Raw genomic sequence first — 25,508 nt, forward strand, 5'->3', positions numbered from 1 at the left:
TGTTTGCTGTTTTTTTTCTTTTTTTTCCCTTTTGATCTGATTTTTCTTCCATAGAATGATGAATATAGAACTATGTTTAGAAGTATTGCACATGTTTAACCTATATTGGACTGCTTGCCATCTTGGGGAAGAGAATGGGGAGAAAAAGGGAGAAAATTTTGCAGCACAGGGTTTTGCAAAGATGAGTGTTGAAAGCTCTCTTTGCATATATTTAGAAAAACAAAATGCTATTTTTAAAAAGTCCATCTTTCATTTCCATTTCTTTTTGCAAAGATTGTCCCTCATCCTTGAAATTCATTCCTTTGTTTCTGCCTCTTGGGATTCCTATTTTCCTTCAAAGCTTAAATATAGTGAAGCCTTTCCTGTTTTTTCCTTTGCTGCTTCTCTCCCTTCCCTCCCCCAGTTAGTTGCTGGTGCTGGTTCTGATACTGGCCATATACAAAACCATTCTCCTTGCTGCTGCTAATGCCATAGGTTGCCATGCTCTGGATGAGGAATCTAACAATACCCAGCAGCTAAGTGCCCCCCAGAGTTGTTGACATGGTTGAATTCCTGGCAAAAGAGCTTTCTGCTCCCCTTTCCTCCTTCATTCCTGAATGCAGGTGTTATAGGCTGCAGTCGCCCCGCAGTGGGGCAGGCTTCCCACAGTGCTTTGGCTGCATCCTCCAGCTCCGCTGTACCGGGAGAATGTCTCAGGGGAAAGGGACTAGGAAAGGGAAGTTTCTTTACCTGATCTGAGAATTTTTACTGAGAATTTCTCAGTCAGTGGTTTCCAATCCATGTTTTATTGTAATCTTCCCATGGAAAATGAGTCTCTGCCAATTTTTTTCTCATGAAATCTCCAAATATTAACTTCCCAAACCAAAAGATGATGAAGTAGTTAATTGGGTAGACTATTACCCAAACCAGAGAATTAAAAGATGAAACATCTCTTTTTTTTATATCCTCTGTTCCAGTCTTGAATGTCAGGGGAAAGCAACCTATAAAGAGCTGGACATGTGCAGAATGCATTGTTTCTTTCCATTGTTGTTTAGTCATGTTAGTAACCCCATTTAGAGTTTTCTTGGCAAGAATCTTAGGAGTGATTTTGCCATTTCCTTCTCTAGTTCTTTTTAAGAAAATTGAGGCAAATAAGAGTAAGTAACTTGGGCAGGGTCACATAGCTAAGAGGTGTCTGAGGCCATCATTGAACTGAACTCTTCCTGACTCCAGGCCTGGCACTCCTGGAGCCATTTTGCTGCTCTTTTTCTCCATTAGCTATCAGCTTAAAAAGACATCCAAACATATACACACTTGCTTCCTCTGTAAAAATGAGAGTGGTTGGATTACCCCCCAAGGGTTCTTAAACTGGAGTGCATAGACCTTGGAAGGGGGGAGGACATGGATAGATTTCAGGGGGATGTGAACTCAAATGAAAAATGCATCTTTAGGGGGGAAATGCAGTTTTATTTTCACTAACCTTTTACTGAAATTGAGCATTTTCTTCAATTATTTAAAAACATTCTGAAGATGAGTCCATAGCCCTCATCACATTGCCCAAGAGATTCATGATACAGAAAGTGTTAAGACCTCTAGATTAAATGATCTACATTATCCCTTTCAGCTTTGATATTTTTGGATTCTATCACTTTTATTTTGAAGAATATTGTGGAAACTAATAAGGCTAACGGCAATAGATTTTCTCTTTTCCATCCTTGTTAGATTATACAGAAATATAGAATTTTAGGATGTTCTATTCTTTTGACTGAATAGAATAATTACAATAACTAGCATTTGTATGGTGGCAGTTAGGTGACACAGTGGATAAAGCCCTGAGCTTGTAGTTAGAAAGACTATCTTCCAGAGTTCAAACCTAGTCTCATAATAGCAAGTAACTTACACCTGTTTGCCTCAGTTTCCTCATCTGTAATATGAGTGGGAATAAGTAATGGCAAACTACTCCAGTGGTTCTGCCAATAAAACCCCGAATGAGGTCACAGAGTTATATATGACTCAACAGCAAAAGCATTTATGTAGTGCTTTAAGGTTTGCAAATATTTTACATACATTATCACATCTGATCCTCCCAACAACCCTGGAAGGTAAGTGCTATCATTATCCTCATTTTATAGTTGAGAAAAGCAGATAGAGCTTAAATGATCTTGCCTAAGGACATAGCTAGTAAGTATTGGCAGGAATTGAACAGAGGCTCTGTCCCTGATTGCTGTTGTTCATCTGTATGACTCTGAGATCATTTGGGGTTTCCTTGGTAAAGATACTGGAGTGGTTTGCCATTTCTTCTCCAGCTCAGGTGGAGGAAACTGAGGCAAGCAGGATTAACGGACTTGACCAGAGACACATATCTACTTTTCCTAATGCTAAATCCTGCATTGTGCTGCTTAGTTACCCTATCCACTGAACCACTTAGCTAAAGTCAGGATGATCTGAGGATTTTGTGGGCTTTTTTTCCAGTTAAGAAAACAGAAATATCATTTTTCTAGTCCGACTTGAGTAGTCATGCTTGATTTACCCATTGTGCATGGTTCCTGGAAAGCCCCAGGCTCTGGCTTCTCATGTCTCTGGGATGGCAGAGTAGCCAGTTACCTTTTCTCTTGCCCCAGTCCCAAACCTGGCACCGGAAGAGAATTGAGTATTTGCAGTGTCATTTTGTGGAAGGAGGCAGGACTGGCTTGCACAATTGGGGCAGCAGCTTTTATGAGCCACACAGGGAAATGCTTCCAGCTACTGCGATCTCCTCTTCCTTGGCTTTCCCAAGGTAACAGTTGCAGTGGATTCTTTTCTGGTGTATGATTGCTATGTTTTTGACTTGAAGATAAAAACGAAGTTGATTCTCTGGCTTATTTTCATTTCTGAAGTGCCTATTGATTTTCTCTTTTCTGCGTAGGTGGGTAGTTTGGATTTTTTGGTGGAATTTCTCTACTGTCCTGTGCAAAATATAAAAAGGATGATTATTCTTTGGGATTGGGATTGGGAGCTTTGTTCTAAGTGGGTGGGGGTAGAGGGTAAGAAATGGTGGATCTGCTTGATTTTAAAACATAAAACCTTAACCCCTGATATGAAGCATAGCATGCAGAATGTAGTAGGAATAGTCATTTTCCATTTTGATCTTTTGTAAAGCAGATTTTCTTTTATAAAATGAATGCCTTCTTCTGATATCATAAAAGTTCTTATCAAGATCGTTAAAACTGCTTTTGTGGTAGGAATTGGGGAGAACAGTGTTTGTGTGTGTATTTTCTAAATCAAAATAGGTGGTTGTAGTTGTGGTGGTGGTATCAGCCAGAACTAGAATGATGTTCTAGCGACCCAAATCTCCTCTGTCTGAGTGCATCCGGGCTATTCTCCTGAACCCCCCAGCTGTGGGCTGCTCCAATGCATGGCGATGGTTTGTGGTAGGCAAGAAGGAGTTAATGCTTGTCAAGCATTATTCTTAAACAAATTAGGGCCAGAGCAGCTCAGTGGCAGTTCCCCCAGAGGGACTAGATGTTCAGCATCGATACACGCTCTGGGTTATTTACTTAGGCCTTTCTCTTGACCCCTGGATTCTGCAGACAAAAGAAAGGGCTCTGTTTGGAGGTAGGTAGTTTTAATGCTGACGGTGTCTCTGAGTTGGTCCTTAGCCACTGATTCAGCCCATCTGCAACAGCCTAGAAAAGACCATTTTTCTCCCTCCTGAAGCATCAAGAACAGCTAGCCAAGAGCAGAAGTGTTTGATTCTTCATCTTACACACACACACACACACACACACACACACACACACACACCCCTTGACTAACATATTATTACATCAACTTCTCAGCAACGCCTAGAAGCCATGATGCGACGGTCCCTGGAGCGAGCGCAGCAGCTGGAGCAGAAGCAGAAGCGGTGGTCTTGGGGAGGAGCGCTAGCTTCCAGCTCGGGTTCTTCAGAAAGGGATGGTGAGTGAAGCCGGCTGTCTTGTCTGCATTGCAGATCCTGCAGAATGGAACTGTCCCATAGCAACAGCCGACTGCACGGTTGCTGGGGTATTTTCCACCGGTGGGCCCACTCACAATGTGGAAGCTTTGCAGTTATTAAACTTGCCAGAATTGCTATTGAGATTAATTCAAGGGAAGATGGGATGCTCATTCTTAATTTTTTTTTAAGATCTAGATAGTTGTTGCTAAAAAGAACAATGGTTTAAGTAATTGATTTTCCAAGCAAAAGGAGCTAGTAAACATGGGGCTATGGATATTTTTAATGATAAAGGGGTCTAGTAGTTTCATCAGGTAACAAAAAAAAATTTTTAAGTACCTACTGTGGGCCAGACACTGTACCATTAAAAATGCATAGCAGCATTTGCCATTTATAAAGGCTTTTTTCCTTCATCATCCTTTATTTTTATTGTTCTTTTAATTTTGTTTCAAAGCAAAATTGTTCTTTCATTATTTAATTTGTCATTATTTATGTTAGCTTTCAAGTTTTCAAGACAAGTCTTAATTTCTTTATAAAGTTGGTCATCTTCAAAGGTAGTTTTATTGTCTGCTAAATGAAACATGACTACTTTAAAATGCTTCTCTCTTTCAATAATAATGTTACTATTTTATAAATAAGCTATAAATGCATTGTATAGTTCCTTTTGGAGCGGGTAATGTTTAACTATTTGGTACAGTGTCTGGGCTATGCAGTTTTGTATTATATTCCAACTGAGGGGGAAAAAAGTCTATTTTTTAAAGGAAAAAAAAACCAGCAACCTTTCACTTTTTCTAATAACAAGTAAACTTTTTTTTTTCTAATATAACCCAACAGTGATGAAATAAAAACATCAGGTTATTTTTGTCGCTTCTCTTTGACTTTCTGCTGTGTAGGTGAATCAGAAAATACCCCACCCCCTCTTCTAGGTTTAGCAGCCAGCACCCTTCCTCCAGACCCTGTGACCTCTGCCGCTGCTACTGATGACTCCAATGGTATTTCAGAGCATCACAGTACCATGGTGTTTTGTGATAACTGTTCTCAATCACTTTAATCCATCTATCAATCTTGTCTGTCTTAAGCCTGCATCTTTGTCTGAAGCTGTGTAACTTTTTTACAGAGCTATAACTCACTTGTGTGTTATTCCCTATTGTTTTGTCACAGTGAAGTCAGTGCATGGCTACAGCTTTCTTGGGTGAAATGAATACATTTCATACTTTGCTCCCCCTCATCCCAGACCCAAACAACACAGCAAATTTCTTGACTTGCTGTGCATGTTGTTTGAGCCCTACTAGGCAAACACCTTGAGTAGCCTACAGAAAATGCCTACATGTCATTTTTCCATTTAGAAAACATTTCATTTGTGCAGAATGCCTGTGTTCTGTCTGTATTACTGGGATAGACTTTGGCGGGGGGCTTGGCAGAAAGGGTAGCCAGGGAGCCTCATCCACAGAACGGCTGTTGGGAGTCACAAATTCTGGGTTTGTCCTTGATTTCTGTATTTATCGGGTAGGCATTTTGTTTTAAATAAAGGACTAACAGATTGCATTGTCTAGAACAGGGATGAGAACCAGCATATCTTTGTTTCCATTTAAAGAGCATCTTTAGAAAAGATGGATATACTTGCCACTGGCTACAAGAGCTTTAAAAAAAAAAAAAAAGAAAGAAAGAAATAGGTACAGTAATTACCAGCAATCCAGATGGTGATATTACATGAACAGAAATAGAAGTTTTGAGTTCTCTCTTTAAAGAGAGTCATCACCAATCTTGTTGCCTAGAAGCAACATTCATGCCGACTTACATGGGTGGGGTTAATTGCAGCACCTGTACTTTTCCCCTTGGGCTTAGGATATATTATTGTAGAACTTCCCACTGGGACACCACCAAAACTTTTAGTTTCTATTGAGTTTTAGCAGACATAGTTAAGACCCTGAGAATTAAGATTCAAGGCCCAGATGTTTAAAAGAATCATTCTAAATTATCTATTTGGGGGATGTCTCGGGATACAAGAATTCTGAAGCCTTTTCCTGAAGGATTTCTTTAAATTTTTAAACAAGTATCACAATAGAAGACAATTCTAAATTTCCCAAGCTTGAGAGTTGTTGGATGAAGTAATTTTTTCAGTTCTGGGTTGAGTGAAACTCATTTTATTTTACAGATTTTTTTTTCCAGTGGCAGTTAAATTTAGAATAGAATTATAATAATTGATCCATGTGGGGTTTTTGTTTGTTACCCATTACATTATAAACACATATACCAATTATGTATATATATATATATATGTGTGTGTGTGTGTGTGTTAGTGTTTATATATATATATATATATATATATATATATATATATATATATATATATATAAGCTTTTTTATCCCTTTTGGAAGGTTGGGACTTGTAATTTAACTGATGTAGGGATCTCTCTTAATGAGGAAGCTCCCTCTACCACTATAGATTAGCAGTTACTCAGCAAATTATAGTCTGAGTACTCCTTGGGAACTGAAAGGTTAGGGGACCTGCCAGGATCATACAGCTCATACAAATGGAGGTGTCACTAATTCCCAGGTCAGCCTTAGCTATTGGGCCACACTATCTTTCTTCAGAAGATGAGTTGCCATGAGGATTTATTATAACTTTAGTTTTTGTAAAAATTGAAATGTTGAAATAGAAGAAAGGAACTCCTTCACTGTAATAGTTAATTATTGAAGAAACTGAATATTTGAAATTAGAACAATTGGATTTTTAGAATATAAAATGCATAGATACCTAGTTGTTAATTCAAAACTATCATTAACAAAGGTCCACAAATGAGGTAGGGAAGAAAAAGTTTTTGATTTCTTGCTCTGTAGGATGAATGTTCTTTTTTCATGCATCTTCCTGCAGCATGTGACAAACTTTCAGCTTCTACAATGAATCTTCCAAAGCAGTTGGAGTCACCCATCAGTAAGCGTCTGTCTTCCTCCACGGCAGCAATTACTTATTCCTCTGATAAAGGCAAGTGACTATGTTTTCTTAACCTCTCTATGGTCCTCTTCTCTTTCTTCATTTAAACATTCTCTTGGATGGTTATAGACCTTTTTTAAAACTTGTCTCTTTTGTGAATGACTTCTTCTCCTAACCACCAATCACCAACACACATATGTCTCTACCTTTTGCAAATAACTGTTATTATATTAGGACGTAGTTAAATCATTTAATCCTTGGGAAGAAAGATGATAAGGGAATGGGACAGCTACTTTTTATTGCAAGGGAATGAAAACTGGCCTTCTCTCCTGGTTGCAAAATGCATTCTACTCTTCCTGCTGTCTATTTAACTTATTTTTGGAATTTAATTTATAAGCAAGTGGAATGTGACCAAATAACTTAAATAAATGTCAGGAATTTACCTACAGGGATTCTGAAATGCTGCAATCAATGAGGTGGATGTTACTCTGATAAATGTAGTCTTCTGACAAAGTAGGCCATTGCAATTTCCCATGATAATAAGTCAGGCTCCCTATTAAATGGGAAGAGAAATGATATGATCACTTAAGAAAGAACTGGTTAAAAGAAGGCAGCATTTTCAGGTGCTTTAACTGTTAGCAGTTGGTGAATTTAGCTACTGGGATGTGTGTGACAATCTTTCTTTGGTGCCATTTTTAGATATGCTTTGAATCAGAGATTTAAAGGTCTTTGGCATTTTATCTCAATCGGGTTGTCAGGCAGCTCTCTCCCAGGGGTTTAGATAAATCACAAATGTAACCCAAAAAACCATTCACTCAAGCTATGAAGGTTAAAGGGTGGAGTGGGAAAGAGAAACCTACAATACTGTGTGATTGTGATGATGATGATGATTTTTCAAGAAGCCATCTCAAACAGTATGATCTGCTGTACATTGCATTTCTGATGGAATATTTAGCATGTGAGTTGCTTTGGAGGGGAATAGAGATAACACTTGTGCCCTTTAAAGGACAAATTGCATCTTGCCAGGATGTTCTTCCCCTAATGCTTCTTATCAGTGAATTTATAATTAAACTGGTCCCTTAGAGCCTGGCAAGCCCTCTCTGTTAGATGTATTGAGTATGACACAGTGCTGCTGATCTGAAGTGCAGTTTGCAGGAGGCGCCTAAAAACAGAATTATTAAAGAAATAGAGATGAAAACATTTATAAAGCATATGAAGCACATGGCAGTTCTGTATGTTTGCTAAAATTCACTTGGAGTTATAGGTTAGGGATAAACCCAAGTTCTCTCCTTATTGTGAATTACTGTCAATGTGCCCATGCTTTATCATTCACTGTCAACTCTGTTATCTCTCTATACCTGCTCTAAGGGACAGTTTTTAATCTCAGGATAATCCCAAGAGGTATCTCTCCCTGTAATGTTGCCATTATTGCATCAATCTAAAGAAATCAGTATGGTTAAGAAGACAATTTGCTATAATAAAATATGTATTTGTGTGTTAATATACACACACATGACTTTTGGACTATCTGTATTTTGAATAATCAACATTGCTGTCTTCCATTAAAGCAGATAATAGGGAGTTGACTATTTCTAATTTCATATGATTTTTTAAAATCCAGTTGATACAGAAAAAGTGCATGATGACAGTGTTCATTACTGTCTTAAAAATAAATCAAGGTTTATTATATAATTATTTCTCGACAATGTCTTATAAAACAATTTTTTTAATTGATTATAGAAACTCTTATAGAATTGATATGTATTTTGTATGTTGATTAATATTAGATTTTTCTGAGCAAAAAAATGCTGTTTCAATTACATTTAGGAATGTAGATCAAATGTTGTTCAGTAATAAACATTTATTCAGAAATTCTAGTGTCTCAATAGAGTTGCTGTACCTTTGCAGACTTGATAGTCTTATCACTCAGGAGATCTATTTTGTGTAATGTATAATTGTTTAATTTGTAGTTATGAAATAATATATTCTTGATGTGTATTTGTAAATATCAAGAAATCTACTAAATGTCTGGTCCTCAGGAAATTTAAATTATTTTGTTTTCAGAAACATCCCTTTGCATGATGCACATTGTTTTTTTTCAACATTGCTTTTTTTCTTTAATTTTGCATGTGTATATGTGTGTATATATATATTTTTTTTTCATTTCATTTGCTTCCATCCTTCAGCCCACCGCATGCACCTTAGTCCACTGGAAAACTTTATTGTTATGCGACTGTTGACCCCCACACAATCTTCCTTAGCCAGAACCCGAAGCACACTCATGCTTTCTGAGCAGTCCATTGATTCAGGTAAAACAGGCTGAAAAGTTTTGACTATTAAGGTGTGAAAGTTGCATTTAGCAGCTGTGGAAAATGCTGAAAAGGGATTGAAGTGTTTTATTTCATGGTGAATTTTTGCTTTTCTTTTCCTCATTTCCTAAATTTGTGTAATGTCTTTAAGCTACTAATTCCCAAATTTCTTTTCCTACAATTATTGTAACTACATTCTTGAGGACTAGGGTAAATTAAAATAATCCTGTTTTCCTAAATGTATGCCTTATTCTCTAAATGTTGCAAGTAAATGTATGTCTTTTAAGCATAGACAATCAAGAAGCATTTGCCCTACTGGGCAAAATGGTTAGGAATACAAAGAGAAGCTAACCTTGAAATTCTGAAACAGAATCTGTATTGCCATACCTACCACTATTGTGACAAATTAATCCATTTGATCAGACTAGATAATAGAAACTGGCTTTGAAGACAAATGATATTTATTTCACAAATATAGTTGTGTGATGATTTCTTACTTAAAAGAATCAATTCATCATAGTTTTATCCAAGCTGCATGTTTTTGTGTATGAGGGGAGGGTGATAATCATGCAATATAAAGATAACCTATAATTGGAGTTCTCATCAATTGTTCATGGATGACCAGTGCTATAGACAATATGAGATAATTGTCAATTCTTATATAGAACTCTTTTTTTTCTCTGTTTACACACAGTATACTTTCAATGCAATAAATTAATGCATGCAAGCTTACTTGGGGACAATTTCTTCAGAATTATTGAATTAACAATTTTGAGTAAAATCTCCAACATGATCATAACTGATTTACCTGATTTAGCAGTGAGATGGAAACTCCTATCCCAATTCTGAATTCACCCAAAAGAAATCATCCTAGCACACGGTTGAATCCATTTACCCCTGGGAATCAATCTTTATCACTTATGTGGTATTAGCTAGCCTTTCTTTAACTTCCCAATTAAATGTAAAAAATCAAGCTATTCTACAGATTGCTAAGATATAATATTATTTATTTATAATGAAAGAAAAAATGAAAACACCGATCCTGTATGTAAACATGCTATGCTGTTGGCCATAGATAAATAAATAATTGGTAAAGTCAGGAGAATGCTTATTAGTTAGTGTTTAAAAAGGGAAAAAGGAGCAGTAGGCAAGATATATAGCTTGAATTGATCATGTTGATGTCTGGATTAACCTTCTGAAAGCTTAGAGAAATGTTTTGTTTGTTTTCAAAGCTTGATACGGAAGAGGATGACTTTGGAGGTTGTTTATCTATGATTTAAAAAAAAAACCCTTCACATTTTAAAATATCTCATTAAAGCCATTTAACACATTTATGATGCTATGATAGCATAGTTACCTCTCTGGGTAAAATGGAGAGATTAAATGTTACTATATGTAAATAACCTTGTTAATTAGTTATGCAATTATGAAAATAGGTTGTTTTAAACTTAAAATTTAATTTCACTGCCCTGTCACAGAGTCAGACATAACTGACCATACAAAAGCAAAAAAAAAAAATCCATTTTATTCTCTCTGCAGGTTATATAACACTTGGCTATTGTGTCCCACAATCAAATTTACTTCAATTTTCTTTATCTAGTTTTTTTATCTAATTATGCCCATGTTTCCCTAAGTGGAGGTTTCTCAGTACAATGTGGAGGAACCCAACACTTTCTAGGATCATAGAATTGAAGCCATCCAATCCAGTCCTTCTTCATTTACAAATAAGAAAACTGAAACCCAGTGAAGGAAAATAATTTGCCCAACATCCCACTAGTAGCAAGTGGAAAGGCTCAAATTTGAGCCAATATCTTTCTCAATTTCTTTTCTCCCCCCTCCCTAAGATGAAAAGCAATTTGATATAGGTTATATCAGTACAATTATATAAAACCTTATTTCTATATATCCTTCTCACTTTCAAAATATTTTCAGAATTTTCCCCCCACAAAATTCAGTGAGGATTTTAAAAAAGGTGAACTTTAAAAGATTTTATTTCTTATTCATGTATCTATTAAAAGTGGAATAATGATGATTTCATATAAACATCTGCTATTATAGGGTTAGGGCTCCTTTGGAGTGTGAGATACCATTAGTTAAAGACTGCTCTTTGCCATGTACCCAGTTATAATGGAGTTGTGTGATTTTTCCTTCCTTCCCTCTTCTTCTGTCTGTCCCTTGTCCTTCCTATTGCTTTTGACTATTATGCTATAACTCTGCAGTCTCCCCTATCTGTCCTCGTTTAGCCCCAGGTAGCCCTTTTAAATCTCCCCACAAAGCCTCTCCTGCCCGTATCCCAGAGAGAAGGAAGATGGTGGCTTCTGGTGCTGGGGATGCCTCAAGAGGAGCAGTTTCAATTGAACAGGTGAGTTTTAGAGCAAGCCTTGATCACTATCAAGTTGTTGATCTGTGTGACTTTAAATTAATTTGAAATGTCTTAACTATCTTAAAAAAAATCCATCCATTTTATTTTAAATTTTATTTTAAATCTATTTTATTTATTTTAATTTAAATTTTATTTTTTTTTATTTTATTTTAAATTTTTTATTGGGAGTTTCATGAAATGATGAACTCTTCAAAGTTGAGTACTGTAGGATCCCTAAGAACTTGAATAATTGTTTGTTTTGTCTGGAAGAAGAAGCAATTGGGATTAAGTGACTTGACAACTAGTGAGTGTCTGAGGCAGGATTGGAACTCAGATTCTCTTGACTTTCAGGGCTAGTGCTCTATCCACTAGAGTATTTCCTAGCTTCCCCAGCCAACTGTAATTGAATTGTACACATAATAACCAAATAGATCTCAGTTTATCAACTCTTTGGAAGAGCATTACTGAAGTGGTACAGTGGACCCTACAGTTAGGAAGAACTCGTTCTAGTCCTAACTCAAACACTTAATGGCTGTGGGAAACTAAAGCACTTCTTTTGACCTTGGTTTGCCTCAGTTTTCTCATTTGTGAAATATGGAGATATTTATGGATTGTTGGAGGATCAAATGAAATAGAATATTTACAATTCTACTGAGAAGATATAAATTGACTTCCTACAGTCACTCTATCCATTACTACAGTGGGAGCCAAGAATTTGAATGTGATTTACTAACTTTTGGTGACTTTGGTCTGTCTTATGCCTATTTAGAGACTTTAGAACCACCTAGGAATGACTCAGATGGTCTCTGATTAAATTAGCAATCCATAGGCACATGTTGGAGCAGAATTTTTTTTCTAGGCTGCTTCCCAAGGCTGGGTGGTCAGTGTTAATTTGCACAAAATTCCTGAAGGTGGAAGGAGACTTAAGGGTGTTCACTTAAGCGTGTTCAACTAAAATAGAAACACAACCCTGCTTGGCATATTAATTTAGGAAAAAACCACATTAACATTATTTTGTATTTTTCTCTGTTTTTGTGAAATCTTTGCCAGTTTCACTGGAGGAATTACAGCAGCATGTGGGCTGTGAGTTTAATATTTATGATCTAGTCTAGCTCTCTTATTTTACAGATGAAGAAGAAGCAAAGACCCAGAGAAGTTAAGAATTAGTAACAGATTGAGAATTAGAACTCAAGGCTTGTAATTTCAAATATAACATTCTTTCCCCTGCAAGTTGATTTCTTAATTTTCCATTTATCTCAGAGGCAGTTAGGTAATAGAGTGGCTATAGATTGGCGAATTTTTGAGTCAGTAAATTCAAATACCCTGTCCTTCTGATTTATTATGTGATTCTGGGCAAATCATTTTATAACCTCGTTTCAGCCTTATTTTTTTTCTCTTCTACAAAATGGAGAATAACCTGTTCACAGAATTGTTGTTAAAAAAAAGTTCACAGTACTTTGTATCTCTTTAAAATGCTTTATTATTTATTGCTATTGATATCATCATTATCATTATATTACTTCTGACAGTCAGAAATATTTTGTGAGAAATTTTATAGCTCTTTTTTAAGACATCTTTTAGCATCAGAAATCTGGAGCTATTTTATTGGACCCTAATATAGGCTCCAGGTTCTAAAAAGTAAACTTATAATGAAAATTATGGAAGAATATTTACTCTTAAGGTGAAAATTTTGTATTTGAAGAACTAAAACCACAAAAGATTCCCAAACACTGAAAATGAGGATCAAAGATTCTGTCCCATCATCCTCTTTGATCATAAGGCACCTATTGAGTGATTATAGCGGACATAGCTTTTTAGCAGATTCTTTTAGATCATGCAGGGAGTTGGGTGGTACGGTGGATAGAGCAGTAGGCCTGAAGTTAGGACAATTGGAATTTGTATCTGCCCTCTAATTACTTACTGCTGTGTGACTGTCGCAAAACCCCTATTTGCCTCCTTCCTTATCTGTTAAATGGGGACACACTGGAGAATGAAATACTCCAGTATCTTTGCTAAGAAAACGCCATGGATGAGACCCTGAGGTCACACAAACTAAGGAACAGCAACAATTGCAGAGGATAATTAAGGTGGGAAGGCTATCACAGGACCTATCTTTGAGGGCTTCTACTCTAGTTGGAAATAGTGCATAAAACCCTGGCACTAAAGCAAAGTTAGCTCTTGCTTCACAATTATTCCATATCTAAGCAGCCTAACAGTAGATGAGTTAGTTAATAATTTAGTCATTTTTAATGTTTCATATTTTGATATATTCCCTCTTTTTCACTTCTATACCCCATTTCTTCACCTCAAGCTCAGCGCTGGTCAGCAGAATCTTAGGGGATCAGTGTTGGTTAAAGGGGAGTTAGTTCTTGCTCAAATCTTGTTTTCCCATCACCCTTGGTGGTGTCAGGCCCTAAATAGCAGGCCATATCCCCCATCCCTTTTTCATTTGTGCAATTAGACTTGAAAAATTGAGTTTAATAAACCTTGTGGCTCCAACTCCCCTTCACATACCATTGCGACACAATGAAGGATAGAAAAGAAAAACAATCTCCAGGTGCTTGCCTCTCTGACTTTGTCCCTGCTCAAAAACTACCCTGGGAATAGAATTATTGTCAAGGACAATCTTAGGTCCTGCAGTCATAGCCCCTTTCTATCCAAGAATGATCCTATTCTTATCTGACAGGGCCTGAGCCCACAATCCCCAAGCTGTAAATAACAAGTTAACTCCTCTCTTCCTGCCCTGAAGTAAAGAAAACAACAGCTGAAAGGCTAATTGCACTCTGCTTCTGTATTTTGCTTGCTAAAAACCTTATATAAATTATGTGCCTCAGTTGCTCTGGACCAAATGCTTTGGAAATATATTCCTATTTCAATCAGCTAGCTTAAACTCTCCACATTAAAGAATAAAAAAAAATTTTCTTCTCACCTCAGTTTCTCTGGTATTACCATGGGAAGGGGTGCTAAAGAAGGAAAGAGAATAAATTGCTTTGCAGACCTTAAAGCATTAAAGAAGTACATTGACTATAACCTCTGTGATCAATGGTCATTGTGCATATAATCATTCTTTGAGTATTTTGTTGTTGTTCAGTCAGATGGGGTTTTCTTGTCAAAGTTACTGGACTAGTTTATCATTTCTTTTTCCAGCTCATTTAACAGATGTGGAAACTGAGGCAAACAGAATTAATAATTTGTCCAGAGTCACACAGCTAGTAAATATCTGAGCCTGGATTTGAACTCTTCCTGAGGCCCAGTAATCAATCCACTATACCACCTAGTTACTTGAATATTATCTAAGCACACCTTATGAACATTTTAACAAATAAAAGTCATAATATATAATGGATAGAGTACTGCACTTAGAAAACCTGGATTCACATCCCTTCCATCATATAAAAGCTCTGTTGCAATAGGCAAAATCACTTAAATTCTTTGAGCCTTAGTTTCCTCATCTGTAAAATTGAGATAATGTCTCTAATACCCATCTCATCAGGTTATGAGATTCAAGTGAGATAATATCGCTAAAGTGCTTTTGTAAACCTTAAAAAACTGAATAAATGTCAGGTAATTGTTTCTTTTTATTAATCATCATTATTTTTATAATTATTATTTAGTTACTACAGTCTGCAGTACAATGAAATTGGAATTTCTGTCCAGTCCCTTATGGCACCACAATGGGGCTAGTCTATATTCTTCTACTCTGACCTTCTATTTATTTTTTAAGCAATCTCTAGGTATCCATTTCTGATCATTTTTGATTCTTCTTTCTTCTTTCTTGTATAATCTTTATACAATTTTTCTTTAATTTTCCTTAAATTCTCATGACACTACATTTGCAGAGTGTCTTAAAATTTGCTCTTCTTAATCCTTGTCAGCTTGTCAAAACAAAAGGCTTAACTTGCTGATCATGTCCCCCTTGATTCAACTGCTGTACCTTCCATCTGCCCAAAATGTTTTTCCAAATCCTTCCTCGCTTGGCCTTGACTGCCCTTCTTCCCAAACTTGTTTCTTTTTCCCCCTCTAAATGAGCTCCCTGTCTCTGATGTTCCTATTGCAAGCACCTAGTGAGTACTTAATAACACAAAGTATATTCCCCCTTCATCTTCTACCCCCATCTCAATCTGAGCTCCTTTCTTCTTCCTTCATTATTGGTTGCCCCATTCTAGAACCTTTTGAGGTATTTATTTTTTCTTGGCCAATATTTGCCATCCTGCTTTTCTTTTTCTTTACCTCATCTTTTTTAGTCACTTCTACGTTCTTTGTCTACATTGCATTTTGTTTCAATTCTCTGCATCATAATTATCTTTCATTCTTCATTTGCAGGGTCTCTGTGGGCAGTGAATTTGCTCCTGAATTAGAAACCAGTTGTTTTCTTTCTTTCTATTTGATAGCACGGTGCTGTTGTTCTAAAAATGGAATGGGACGCTGTTAGCATGACTTTGAGACCAGTCGTTTTTCAAAATCAGTTATTCATATTTAATGTGTTGGACTACCTGCCATCTAGGGGAGGGGGTGAAAGGCGGGAAAGGAAAATTTGGAACAGAAGGTTTTACAAGGGTCAATGTTGAAAAATTACCCATGCATATATCTTGTAAATAAAAGGCTTTAATTTAAATAAGAAAAAAGAAAAAGGAGGGGGAAAAAAACCAAAACCAAACAATGAGATGATTCGGGCCAGTTCCAATGGACTTGTGATGGAGAGAGCCACTGTGGGAACTGGTTGTGAATCACAACATAGTATTTTCACTCTTTTGTGGTTGTTTGCTTGCATTTTGTTTTCTTTCTCATTTTTTTCCTTTTTGATCTGATTTTTTTTATGCAGCAAGATAATTGTGGAAATATGTATAGAGAATTGCATGTTTAACATATTGGATTACTTGCCGTCTAGGGCAGGGGGTAGAGGAAAGAGAGAGAAAAAATTTGGAACACAAGGTTTTGTAGGAATGGATGTTGAAAATTATCTATGTATCTGTTTTGAAAATAAAAAGCTTTAATAATAATAAAGCATTAAAAAAGAAAGGTTAGCATAAATCACAACATTGGACAGCAAGCCTGCCTCAAAACCAAAAAGATCTGAATGCAAGTTCTCCCCACAAGTTCTTCTCCTAATGATATTGTCTGTGAGATACTAGGGAAGTCTCTTAACTAGTCTCTAATTCTATTCCTCAACTTAGTACCCCTCAATCACTACTAAGTTGGAATGTGAGAATTGGAAAAAGGTCTTAGACACACATCTATGTACGTGTATATCTATACATACACACATGCACATAAACATTATGTGTGTTACATTGGTTTTTCCCAGTCATGGATTTTTATTTGGGATTTTCCTTATAAAGATATTAAAAGTGGTTTGCCATTTTCTTCTCCAACTTATTTTACAAATGAGGAAACTAAGTCAGATAGGGTTAAGTCATTTGCCCAGGGTGGATCACACAGTAACTGGATTCTTCTAATGGTGTCCTGTCCATTGTGCTACCTAACTGCTCTTGCATGAATATATATATATATATATATATATATATATATATATATGTGTGTGTGTGTGTGTGTGTGTGTGTGTGTGTGTGTGTGTATCTGTACATATACATACATATATATAATTATAACAATAAAATGTAAGTGATATCAATATTGCAAAGTTACAAATAAACTTGACCCCAAATAATAGATTTCAGAAAACACTTTCCCCAACTCCTTTGCTAGGAACATGGAATTCACATATGTGGAGAATAGTATAGGTAAACTATACTGTGTAATACTAGGTAAACTATAGGTTTTTTGTCAATGTGCTGATCAACTTTGATTTTTTTCTTCCTCTTTTTAATTTTAATTTTACTATTACTATTATTATTATTATTTTGCTGAGGCAATTGAGGTTGACTTGCCTTGTTAAGTATCTGAGACCATATTTGAACATGAGACCTCCTGACTTCACGGTTGGTGCTCTATCCACTGGGCCATCTATCTACCCTCTCTTTTATAATTTTTACAAAAATTTCATCATTTTAAGGAATGACTATTTGGGATTGAGGATTAAGATGATGCAAATGGAATGCAATAAGCAGAATCAGGAAAACAACATACATATTGTAGTAAGTGAAAAAACACAAAATTTAAAATCACAATTATAATTGACAAAGTCTTATTTTACAAATAAGGAAACTAAGGTCTTTAGAGGCAGTATGACCTTAGCAAGGTCATATAGCAACAACCTGTATACAGAGGTATTGAACACAGGTCCTAGTCCAGTATACTTTCTTTAGTATCTCCAACTAGCTATTAAATTTCCAGATTCCTTTTATGCAAATTTGTATAGAAAGATGGTGATGACAGTAGAAGGGGAGGAGGAAGGAAGGGTCTGATGATGATAATAGTGGGGTGTGTGTGTGTGAAAGGAAGAAAAGAAAATGATGGGGGAATATGTTGGTGAGCGGCTAACTAGATATGGAGGTACTTTTACAGTAAGGTAGTGACTTTATTTTTTTTAAATTTATAATAGCTTTATTTTTTAAAATACATGAAGAGATAGTTTTCAACATTCACCCCTGCAAAATCCCAATTTTTTCTTCTCTGCCTCCTGCCCCCTCCTCTAGACTACAAGCAATCTGATATAGGTTAAGCATGTGCAATTTCTTCTAAACATATTTCCACATTTATCATGTTGTGCAAGAAAAATCAGATCAAAAAGGGGAAAGAAATGAGAAAGGAAAAAAAGGAAACATGCAACAACTCCACACTCCATACTCCACATTCAGTCTTCATAGTTCTCTCTCTGGATGTGGGGATGGCTCTTCCCATCACAATCTATAGGAATTGCCTTGAATCACCTCATTGTTGAAAAGAAGGGCAGTGACTTTAAGTGGTTAGATGGAGGAGTATGAGCTGTTTTTAAGGGCTAAAGAGTGGGTAATTATGGAAGAAGGGAAAATAACACTCCCACATCATTTTATTATACATTTTATGGAAGAATTTATGACTGACTTTCTTGAAGGTTACATTCATAGCATTTTCATCCAACCATAATTTTCCCTGGTAACTTTTGATATCTTTATATTCTGTCTATAATCAGTCTTCCTGAAAATGAGTACTAAATTGACATTTGAATTAGGCTTTTGATCTCCTCTTCTGAAACCTGTTTATGGAGATATGGGAAAAATTCCATGTTTTTACTAAATAAGAATCTCTTTGTGAGGGAAGATATGATTATATGATCATAAGTATAATTTATATATAAACAAACAAACATATATACAAACAAAATATATATATATGTATATATATATACAAACAAACAAAACAATTTTATTTTATATATATAGTGCGCAAAGGCAGCTTATAATCAATAAGAGTACAACATTTGGAATAAAAAGACCTAAGTTTGATATCCAGCTTTACTATCTAGCCATTTGATTTTGGAATAAGTTAGTGCCTTGATTTCCTGCATAGGATCTGTCCCTTCACTCCTTTCAGCTCTAAATACCATGATCCATATGGAAGATGTGGTTTGGTCAAGGTTACATGGCTAATAAACCCACGTATGAACCCAGACTTATGAACTATAAACCCAATCATGAAGATTCAAATCCAGTGTTCCTTTTTCACTACCACTCACTCACTACCTTGAGCTCTATAGACAAAGCATGAGCTCAATACTCTTTCATTGGAAGGTCCCTGTGGGGAGTGCATTTGCTCTGAAGTTCCTTTTTTCTATTTTGGAACTCTGTGTGAACATTGTATAGTGGGTTGAATTCAGTCACCTTCCTTTAAATAGCTCATGATTTGGAAAGCCATGATGAAATGATCTCTTTGAAAGTAACTTTAGAAGTGTTGTAGTTGCAATATTTTAAAAGTAGCTTAAAAAACACCGATTGCACAGTACTTGGATTTTCATGTTCTTTATTCCCACTATAGACTGAGAAAGTAAGGAAAGAAAAGCGAGCTTCAGCATCTGCTTCCTTAACTGGCCTTGGATCTCCATTAAGAAGATCTGATTCTCCATCAACCAAGAGACCATCCTCTCCTGCAGTATCTAAGTAAGAATGTTTTACCTCTTCTAATGAAAAAAACCAGGAGGTCAGTCAGTAAGTTTTAAGTACCTGCTATGTGTTAAACTCTAGACATGCAAAGAAAAGCAAAAAAAATGAATCTGTTCTCAAGGAGTTCAGAGTATAATGTGCTAGACAACATACAAATAACTATATACTTAAAGACATAATCAGTGTCCAGTGGTTGGAAAGGATCAGGAAAGGCTTTCTCCAGAAAAGTGGGCTTTGAGCTGAGTCTTGAAGAAAGCCAAGGAAGCTAAGAGATGAAGGGGTGCATCCTAGGGTTAGGGGTTGGTCAGTGCAAATGTGTGGAGTTGGTAGACAGAATATTATGGGTGAGAACAAGCAAAACAGGCTAATATAATTGTATTGTAGAGTACTTGGAGAGGGGTGATTTATGATTAAAAGGTAGGGGAGGGAAGGTCTCAAAGAGCTCTAAATGTAAAATGGATGATTTTCTTTATAGGATTCTGGAAATAATAGTGAGCCAGTAGGTTCATATTAGGCAGGTGATTATCAAGGTAATGGGGAGAAAATGATGGGTGACATAATTAAGCTTGTGTTATAATAAATTACTTTGGTGGCTCCATGGAGAAACTTGAGGCTGGAGAACCATGTAGAAGACTTTTGTACTAGTCCAGGTGATGTGAACAAACTAGACTGACTGGGAGCTGTGAGAATGAAGGGAAGATGATATATATGGTTATATATGGTTGTGTCCACTTTCACGAGAAAGAGTAATCAAGGAGATAAAGTGAAGAGAAAAAGAAATCTTGTTAAAATATATTTATTTGATCACTAGTGTAGAAAATGTTTACCAGCCAATACAAGTGAGGTTCTTATTTACAAGGCTGCTTTGATCTTTCTCTGGCATGCAATTTAAATGCTTTAAAAAAAAATCCCTTACTTGCATCATTTTTCTATTAAGATTTCCATTAAGATGTTTGTCCATTGCTCCTCTTCTACTGTCCTTTCTTCCATATTTCCTTTCTTTATGGCAGAATCCATCACATTGTTTCCTTTGTGCCACTTAGTAAAGAATTATGATAAACATGGTCAACCAACACCAATAATACATTGAGCATAGAAGACTTTTGAGTTTTGTAATTATAAAGTCTGAGCATCTAGGTGGTGAAGTGAATAAATTGCCAATCCTGGAGTCAATAAATATCACTAAATATCCTTCTATCTGTAAATAGAAAGAAACAGCAAACCAGTCCAGTAATTTTGCAAAGAGAATCTGAAAGGATCACTGAGAGTATGACAAGATTAAAACAGTTGAATAATAAAAGCTGTAAAGTCCTCTTTGGCTAAAATGTCAGTCTTTAGTGAAAAAAAGTTAAAGGAAGATTGAAATGTTGTTTAAGTGAGTTCTAGTAATAGTCCTAGTCTTTGTAACTTACTGCCAATTAGCTAGTTTCTACTTTAAATTTGGCTTGAGTATTCCTTGTTTTATATATCTTTCCATTTTGTAAGCTACATATCTAGATGTTACTGATCACATCTCTAAAATTCCATTTTACTAAATTCTAAACTCACATTGGATGGATTGCTTTGCTTGACCCCCTCCTAACTCTTTCTTGTAGTAAGCTTATATAGATTGTATTATCATCTTCATTTTACAACTGAAAAATGACAACCTAGAAAGTTTTCAGATGGCTTGCCCAAGGTCATATAACTATTAAGTACCGGAGCAAGTGAATTCTGTTAATTAATTTATGGAATTATTAATTTATCCTTTATTATATTTTATAAATTGATATTATACGATATAATTTATACATTATGTAGTGATATATTTATAATCTATTATCAATTTATTGAGTCCGAAATAATGAGGAAAGTCTCCTAGGAGGAGATACACAAGATTCATTTTGCCATATTTGTTCACAGTAATGGCAGTTCACAGTTCAGCAGGGTATAGTTTTGGTCCTCCTGGTTCTCCCAATTTTTGATTAAAGGAATGGGACCCTTTGAATTGAGGAGGGGCAGGAAAACCTTGTTCTTTGAATACTCACCAGGAAACACTGGTGAGTAGGAAATAATACTTCAGTTACATTTTAATAAAGCACAGACAGTATGGAAGCAAACTGAGAAAGAGGTAGCTTGGGGGAAAAAATGGTGTAGGATCAGAGCACCTCTCTTATCTGAGAATCTCTTAGCTGAGCACCTATCATAACAGGTGGAGGAGTGCTTGGGGAACAGAACTTTGTATCAGCAATACTTTAGGGTTAGTTCAGTAATATAGTACTTTTACGGGTGTTACTGAGCAGTTTATCTTAATCTTATAGACCAAAGGCAGTTAACCAGACCAAGGGATTGTTACATTACAGATAACTTCCCCTAATTTAGCACAGAGTCTCAGGATGTGGTCTTAGTTAATTTATGAGGCTGTTTGTCTGGCTCCTTGTGCTCCTCTAATTTGTGAGACAATTTATAAGTAACTTAGGTTGCCTTTAATTTATGGGGCAATTTGTAAGTAACTTAAATGACTTATACTAGTTACCTATAAACTTATTATACTAGCTATGCTGGGGTGGAGGTAAAGATAGTCAAGGGGACCAGAACAAAATACAATTTCAACATAGCAAGGAACAAAGTAACTCAGGGCTTCTGATTCTTAAATTTCAGCTTTTTCTACTACTCCACATTTTAAGATTATTACTGTAGTAAATGTATTTATTTTAAACTCTATTTGTATCTTTTCTGTGCATCTGAATGATCATTCACATATGGCAGTGGTCTTTCTACCTTTTCACATGGTTCTTGTTGGTCAAACACAGTTTTTTAACTGCTACTAGAAAGGTTGATGGCACAAGTCCCCTTCCACTCATCTCTGCTCCCTCTCTCCTTTATCAGTATTTTTTACACACACACCCTTGCCTGACATTTCCATGATTCTGTCTTGTTTGTTTTCTGGTTTTTTTCTTTTTTGATGGTGTGATATTCCTATTTTAAATGGCTCAATCTATTCATCTTATGTTGTTTGTTTGTTTTTCCAAGATCCATCATTCTCTTTTCTTTTAAATTGTGACTAATCTACTCTAATCCTGCCAATGTGTTCTAGCTATGTAATGCAGAGCAAGTTACTTAACCATTCTGTTGTTTCCTCATCTGTAAAATTAGGTGAATACTTACCATCCAAGGCTTTTGTAGGAATCAGATGAAATAATTGTTGGAAAATGTTTGCAAACTTCAAAGCATTATCTAAGTGCTGACTACATTACTATTATTTATTGTTATAAATTTAGAAGTCTTATTATTACCCTCAATTTTGTGTAGTACTTGGCACTAGATTGCCTTGCAAAGAATTAAGCACTTATCACATCCCACAATCACATTTTGTTCCCATTTTAAAAAATGTTCTATTGATACTTGTCTTTAAACTGTCACTTGGCAATTAACTATAGACTTGTATTTCTTAACTCCAGTTTAAAAAAATCATTTCAATTTAAAGAAAAATGAATAATTTTAAAAATAAAGCAATACATCAGCCCTGTCTCTCAGGGTTATCTATAGTCAAGGGTAAGTAGGTGATATGGTAGATAGAGCACTCGTCTTGGAGTCAGGTAAGCTTATTTGCAGGTTCTTATTAGCTGTGGAATCCTGGGCAAGTCACTCAGTTTCCTCATCTGTCAAATGAGCTGGAAAAGGAAATGACAAACCACCCCAGTATCTTTGCCAAGAAAACCCCGAATAGGGTCACAAAAGTCAGACATGACTGAAGCAGCTGAACAATAACAACAACATTCTGTTCCCAAGGCTTCTCTGCCAAGAGGAGAGACATCTATTTCTTAATCAGCCTTCCATTTATGTAGAATTGGAAATGGTTGCTTGCTAAGATATCCCAGACAATTTTGAAGAGCTCATCTTGTTTCATCAAATTTGCTCTCTCACTAGACACCTATGGGAAGGATATATATGTTCCTGTGAGTTGGGAACTATGTCGTATTAATTTCAAGGGAGTGGTGACTCACTTAAGCTTGGATACAAATTCATCACTCTCAAGCCATCCTCCTAATAACAAGCCTTTCTACAAAGCTAAGCAGGTCCCCAGGCCATGTTACAATGAGGCACTTGGAGTATTGGGATTTTAAGTGGAAAGACAATGATCAAATAAACTGCCAAGCCAGATAGGTAACAATATAGCAGGCTAGCTAATTCTCTCTACTGTAAATGTTGCAAAAAATAAAATACCTAATTCTAAAGCATGGATAGTTGTATGCTTTTGGAAGGAGGCAGAAAGATTGTTCTAAATTACTAATAGTACAAATTATGATTAAAATTTGCTATTTACCTTATACCCAACAAATGGGTAGAAATGACAAAATGAACCGAATGAGATGACATTTATAAAGTGATTTGTATGGTACCCTGACATTTAGAAAGTGCTTAATAAATGCTATTTCTTTCCTTCTCTCAAATAGCCTAAAAAAGATAGAATGGAAGCAGTGAGACTTTAAGATACTGAATGGCAACTAAATGTAATAACCAACTTTGATTTCCCAGGAAGAGATGAGAGAAGTACCTATACCCCTTTTCAGTAGAGATTGAGGGGGAAGGGAAAAGGGGAGGAGACTGGATACAGAATGTTGTCCACATCATCAGATATGGTCTCAGGTGGTTTTGTTTAAATGTTTTTCTTTATCTCAAAGGAGGGTTTATTTGGTGAGGGAATAACAAGGTACATCCAGATATGACTGATGTAGAAATAAAATGTTAATAAGACTTCTTCTTATCCTTTTTTACCTATGTATTTATTGAAAATTTAAATAGAAAATAGAAAAAAAGGTATGAGGTAGGGGAAGAAGATTTTTAAAAGAGAGCCTAAGTAAAGGGTCAAAAGTAAAGTTTGAGAGAGTAGAAAAAGGACTGCTTCCTACCTCTGACAAATGTACCCATATGACATTGGGCTGGTCAATTAACTTTCTTGGGCCGGCTTCAGTTTCCTCGCCTGTAAAATGAAAGTGTTGAACTCAATGCCAGTCTTTGAGAGGTCTATTCCACCCTTAGATCTACAAACCTGTAAGTTAACAGCAGAAAAGTTGAATTAGACCTTATATAATTAATGATTTGTTTTCACTTGATCTCAAAAAACCTCTAAGTTTATAGTTCTCTTTCCTGCCCTATGAGGAGGCTGCTCTTTGGACACTAAGCATCTTAAGAATATTTCTCCTATAGTTTTTCAATGTTGGTTATATGTTTTCTGTCAGATACCATCTAGGTTTCAGGTAAATAGTTTCAGAAACATACCTCAAACCAGGGAGCAAATACTATAACCCCTATCCAGGAGAGAAAATATAACATGTATCCATGAATAATCCTATCACCTTTGTCTTGGAGTCTCTTTATAGGAGACTATAACCTGTGAAATAATGGTCCAATGCTTTTTAAAAGAGTGGCAATCAAAAAGTCAGCTCTTTTCTCTTGTATAAACATTCCCAGGTATCTCTCATGATTGACTTTAAATGCTTTTATTTAGTAATCTGGTTGAATGTTGCCTTTTAGTGCATTGGAAATGAAATGGAGATCCCAAGAGAGGAAAAAAAGAAAACTGAAGTCGCCTCCAGAGTTTAGATGTTTTTTGTATCATTTGTATCATAGAATAATAGGCTAGGGGAGCCATAGATGACTAATTCAGAGCTGCTGAATCATGCTGGGTTTTTTAAGAAGAGGAATCCGTAAGATTTTTTTAAGTTATGCACTCCTTCAGCTGATTAACAAAGCCTATGCTTCTTTTCTCAGAAAAACAATATTTTTAAATGCATAAAATGAAATATGTAGAAGATAATCGATTATATTGAAGTACAGTTAGCTCCCTCTTTCTTTCTCTGTCTCTGTCTCTCTCGTTCTCTTTGTCTGTCCGTCTCTCTTTGTTTTTCTCTCTGTTTGTCTTTGTCTTTCTGTCTGTCTCTTTCTC

General features: G+C 35.9%; 1 protein-coding gene across 6 annotated transcripts in view; it reads left to right on the forward strand.

The window, feature by feature from the left end:
• MAP7D2 (MAP7 domain containing 2) overlaps positions 1-25,508 on the forward strand; it is a 183,105-nt gene that overhangs the window by 135,474 nt on the left and 22,123 nt on the right. For 2 of the 6 annotated variants that reach the window (XM_051985132.1, XM_051985133.1), the window contains exons 4-9: positions 3,798-3,918; positions 4,828-4,926; positions 6,810-6,920; positions 9,056-9,178; positions 11,398-11,540; positions 19,455-19,576. In XM_051985132.1, the coding sequence (XP_051841092.1) occupies positions 3,798-3,918; positions 4,828-4,926; positions 6,810-6,920; positions 9,056-9,178; positions 11,398-11,540; positions 19,455-19,576 (719 nt within the window). The remainder of the gene's footprint in view (positions 1-3,797; positions 3,919-4,827; positions 4,927-6,809; positions 6,921-9,055; positions 9,179-11,397; positions 11,541-19,454; positions 19,577-25,508) is intronic. The other 4 variants (XM_051985136.1, XM_051985137.1, XM_051985135.1 and 1 more) reach the window with 4 other exon arrangements.

The sequence above is a fragment of the Antechinus flavipes genome, chromosome 3, assembly GCF_016432865.1.
Source record: "Antechinus flavipes isolate AdamAnt ecotype Samford, QLD, Australia chromosome 3, AdamAnt_v2, whole genome shotgun sequence".
NCBI classification, from domain to species: Eukaryota; Metazoa; Chordata; class Mammalia; order Dasyuromorphia; family Dasyuridae; genus Antechinus; species Antechinus flavipes.